This window comes from Sprattus sprattus, assembly GCF_963457725.1.
Source record: "Sprattus sprattus genome assembly, chromosome: 16".
Classification (NCBI taxonomy): Eukaryota; Metazoa; Chordata; class Actinopteri; order Clupeiformes; family Clupeidae; genus Sprattus; species Sprattus sprattus.
The window spans coordinates 29731805-29736804 of record NC_137914.1 but is presented as its reverse complement, the minus strand read 5'-3'; the positions used below and the strand labels follow the sequence as shown (position 1 = coordinate 29736804).

Below are 5000 nucleotides of genomic sequence, written 5' to 3'. Positions count from 1 at the left end.
GACTTGAGGTCGGAGTCGTGGTCGGTGAGCGAGTGCAGCAGCGACGTCTGCACGCCCTCCAGCCGCAGGAAATTGGTGTTGTAGTCGGGGCAGTTGGGGTCGATGAAGATGTTGATGCGCGAGCCGTCGCCCCTCTCGATGGTCACCAGGGAGTTGCCCTCGTCCTGGTTGGTGCTGATGAGAGGGGGGTCGTCGGGGCCGGGCGGGGCCTGGTAGTGGTTCATCAGCAGGATGCTGCCCGTTACCGTGATGGCAAGCAACACGGCCACAAAGAGGAGGATGGTGCAGAGAAGGTAGCTGCAGCTCATCCTCTGGAGAAACACACACACACACACACACACACACACACACACACACACACACACATATACAGTAACAGTCAATCTACATGCCACATTAGAGAATGCAGATGCTGTATCAGAATCAGGGCTTGCCCTTAGTCATTCATACAAATAGGATACATTATTTCAATGCTACAGGGCCCTGCAATTCAATATTGTCTGAAATTACATTCTGCTCAGAATTTCCCCAGCTGTGCACACACGTCTGTACACATTCAAGACTGCAAATGTGTGTGTGTGTGTGTGTGTGTATGTGTGTGTTTGTGTGTTTGTGTATGTGTCTGTCTGTGTGAATGTGTGTGTGAAAGTGACTGTGTGTGTAGAAGTAAGAGTTAGAGTCGTGAGACATGTTTGGGAGCATACACATCTCTCTAATCAAAAGATGGCTTCGAGCGGAGTGCTGTCAGACACATCTGCCTCTTTACTCCACACACACACACACACACACAAGCAGTCAAAGACAAAAAAAAAGGAGCATCTGATGGACAGACCCTTAGACACGTGCACGTGACTAACACAAACAAACACACACACAGACACACAGACACACACACACACACACACACACACACACACAGAGACACACACAGACACAGACAGACACAGTCACAGACACAAACACAGACACAGACACAGACACAGACACAGACACAGACACAGACACAGACACAGACACAGACACACACACACACACACACACACACACACACACACACACAGAGAGACACACACAGACACAGACAGACACAGACACAGACACAGACACAGAGAGACACACACAGACACAGACACAGACACAGACACAAACACAGACACAGACACAGACACAGACACAGACACAGACACAGACACACACAGACACAGACACAGACACAGACACAGACACAGACACAGACACAGACACATAACTATCAAAGCCTTCACACATCTTTAGTTTGTCTCTGGCTCCTTGAGGAGAGTGTGTTATTTAAATGACTCAGGTCTTCCTCCACCGCTCTATTTTACAATTTCACTTCACGGGAGGAAGTTGTCCCCTGTGAGAGAACACAGCAGTCTGGTACATACACACACACAAACACACACACACACACACACACACACACATACAAACAAGCTTGTACACGCACACACACAGACACACACACACACACACACACACACACACACACACACACACACACAGAGAACCATACAAACACTGACATGCACACACACACACACACACACACACACACACACACACACAGACACCCACATGAGCACTTGGTGCACAATCATGAAATATATAAAGAAGCCATCATATGAAGAGTATGTTAGTGGCGGAAACACCAAACACACTGTAGGTAGGTAAATCACACAGACACGCACACTCACACTCACACTCACACTCACACTCACACGCACACTCACACGCCCACGCCCACGCCCACACACACACACACACACACACACACCCAGCTGCACACACACACACACCCAGCTGCCTCTGATGAGTCTCCATGTGTGTGTGCTCTTCCCCCCTGCTGTATCTCTGTGGAGCTCAGAGCTGAGAGGAACATCTGTGAGACGGAGCATCACAGAGTGAACCCAGGACAGGCTAGAGCACACACAGCTACTCCCCAAGGTCCCAGTGTGTGTGTGTGTGTGTGTGTGTGTGTGTGTGTGTGTGTGTGTGTGTGTGTGTGTGCGTGTGTGTCTGTGCATGTGCATGTGCATGTGCATGTGCTTGTGTCTGTGTCTGTGTCTGTGCATATGTGTGTGTGGGTCATGGTGGGAAATTTACATATTTTTTAGGGGGCAATTTTTGCCCCCACTTACTGAAATCCAGGGGCATTTCACAAAAAATTTGGGGGCACTTTTAGAAACTTGTGAAAAACATTTATCCTTTGTTCAAAATAATAAACACACTTATTTAGGCTTAAAGCAGCAATACGGAATTCTGTTCCAAAACTAGTACGCTCACTAAAAGGCATGCAAAAACCTTGTAACCACCACCAACAGCCCAGCTGACACTGATAGAAGCTTGCCAACACACTAACTGGTGTATTTTTGCAGTACCTGGCATGTCATGCATGTGAAAACTTTTCTTCCATTTTTGCAGGGTGTTCCAGCCCGTTACACATAACTACATATGGCATATCTTGGATGGCTAGTGGGAAAGACACAGGTCTTGATCTGTCCTTCTCATGACCATATGCGATCAAAATGAATTAGAGGATGGTACCAAAACTAGTTGCCTATAAAACCATACCTCAAAAAGTGTTAAATTGTTGCATAGTGTTACTTTAAAGTATATGAACAATTGTCATCAAATGGCAATAATAAGACTATTAGGCATTAGTCTACAAATTCAAAATGTTTTCTTAGATTTTTTTAACAAAAACCAAACAGACAACGTAAATTAGACCATCATATTCACGTTTATTCTTATTTCTTTGTGGTTATTAGTTGTTATTACTACATTTCATTATTCAACTATTAACAATCGTTTTTTCTTTCTTTTTTTAATAATAATAACACATTATATTTATGGATTTTTGTGTTACCTTTAATCATGTTGTAGCTACCTACCATAGTAGGCCTACAGGAAATACAGATAAGACTAGTAAGCTAGCTTGCAAGCAAGCCTTTGTAGCTAACGCACTATCAGAGACAGTTAACGTTAGCTAACTAACATTAAACTAGCTTAACCGAACTAAATCATTTTTAAAAGTATTGTTACAAGTTATCATTCACCGTAGGCGATGGCCTGTTGCTTGGCGCCTGGTGACAAAAGTGAAAAAAAAAGCTCCCCTTAATGAAGTCAGCAGAAAAATGTGCCTGTACTGACAACGACTTGGGCAACTCGTTGTCCACTAGTCCGACATGCCTTGAAAAAAAAAATCAGGTCTTTTTCTCGTCGTCGTAGTCATCCTCCACCCCAGGCCAATCTAACTTTAATTGACAGTCGCTGGGTGTGTGAATTAATGTTATTATCTTTTAGAACCTGAGATGGTGACTGAGACTGCGCTGATCCTCATTTCTCCTCACCCTCGCAGTCACAGGTCTGATTAGGAAGCGCTCCAAATATTTTTAGTTAGAACGTTCGGTTCTTCACGCAACAGTCAGTCAAGGCGAAAATCAAAACATTTAATGGCAACTGACCGGGTCATATAGGCTACGATGATTTTGTCACGTTCATTAAATTATTTTTACACAAAATTATGGGGGCATTTTTTGCCCCTCTCCTAGTTATTTTAGGGGCAAAATTATATTTCTTAGGGGCAGTTTTGCCCTTTGCCCTCGTGGATTTCCGAAGCTGGTGTGGGTGTTTGTCTGTGCATGTGTCTGTGCATGTGTGTGGGTGTGTGTGTGTCTTTGCGAATGTGTGTATGCAAGCCCATACACACACATACACACACACACACACACACACACACACACACACACACACACACACACACACACACACACACACACACACACACACACACACACACACACACACACACACACACACAGCCTCTCCCCCTGAGGCCTGAGCCCCTGCTGCAAGCCTGTCATTTTTATTTAAAGATAATTAATGTGCAAAAAGATGGCAGCCTGCTCCCCAGTGACACACACAGACAGAAAGCCAGGCAACTCAGATCAATTTGTTCCAATAAAGCAACAATGCCTCCTGTCCTCCAGCATTAGCAGCCTTTGCATCAAAGGCCTGTGAACGGCTTGTTACGCCCAGACACACACACACACACACACACACACACACACACACACACACACACACACACACACACACACACACACACACACACACACACACACACACACACACACACACACACACACACGCAGCTTGGAGTGTCACAGAAGAAGAACCCAACACAGGGGTTACCAGTCTCTTCAGCAGAAGGAGAAAGAGAGGGGGAGACAAAGAGAGATGGAGACAGAAAGAGAGAAAGAGAGATGGAGAGGGGGGGTTAAATGAAAAGTGGGAGAGAGAGAGGGAGGACGAGAAAGACATGGGGAGAGAGAGAGGGAGGGAGAGAAAGACAGGGGGAGAGAGATAGAGACACAGACAGAGAATAGGGGGAGAGGAGAGATATTCCAGATAGAGAGTTGTGTTTATATAACCAGTGAAAAGGAAGAGAGAGAAAGAGATAGAGAGAGAGAGTTAGAGAGAGAGGAAAGGAGGTGGAGAGAGATATATAGAGAGAAAGAGATAAAGAGAGAGAGTTAGAGAGAAAGGGAAGGAGGTGGAGAGAGTTAAAGAAATAGAGGCAAAAAGACAGAGAATGACAAATGAATGGAGAGAGAGATAACAATGGAGGGATGGAGAGACAGAGAGAGAATGAGAGAGGGGAGGGGTGAGGGAGGGATGGAGAGACTGTTAACCTTGATCAACACCCCCGCCAGGGAAAACTGAAGAAGCTCGCTCTCACACACCAGCCTCCCTGCCCTTCCTACCACCCCCCTAACCCACCCTGTGCAACCAACCCACCCCTCTCTTGCTCTCTCGCTCTCTCTCTCTCTCTCTCTCTCTCTCTGCTCTACCACCCTGCACGCACACAGGCACACACGCGCGGTGGGCAGAGAGCAAAGCATGGAGAGCCTCTTCAGCACAGATGCACATTCCTCTCCTCTCCTCTCCTCTCCTCTCCTCTCCTCCCCTCCCTCTCC

At 46.2% G+C, this 5000-nt stretch overlaps 1 protein-coding gene across 1 annotated transcript in view; it reads right to left on the bottom strand.

The window, feature by feature from the left end:
• The window catches only part of fibcd1a (fibrinogen C domain containing 1a), a gene marked incomplete at both ends in the record, with an annotated part of 121949 nt that overhangs the window by 90858 nt on the left and 26091 nt on the right, over nt 1-5000 (bottom strand). Inside the window, one exon of the mRNA XM_080854645.1 lies at nt 1-311. This exon is cut by the window's left edge and continues 169 nt beyond it. Coding sequence (XP_080710771.1) covers nt 1-311 — 311 coding nt within the window. The remainder of the gene's footprint in view (nt 312-5000) is intronic.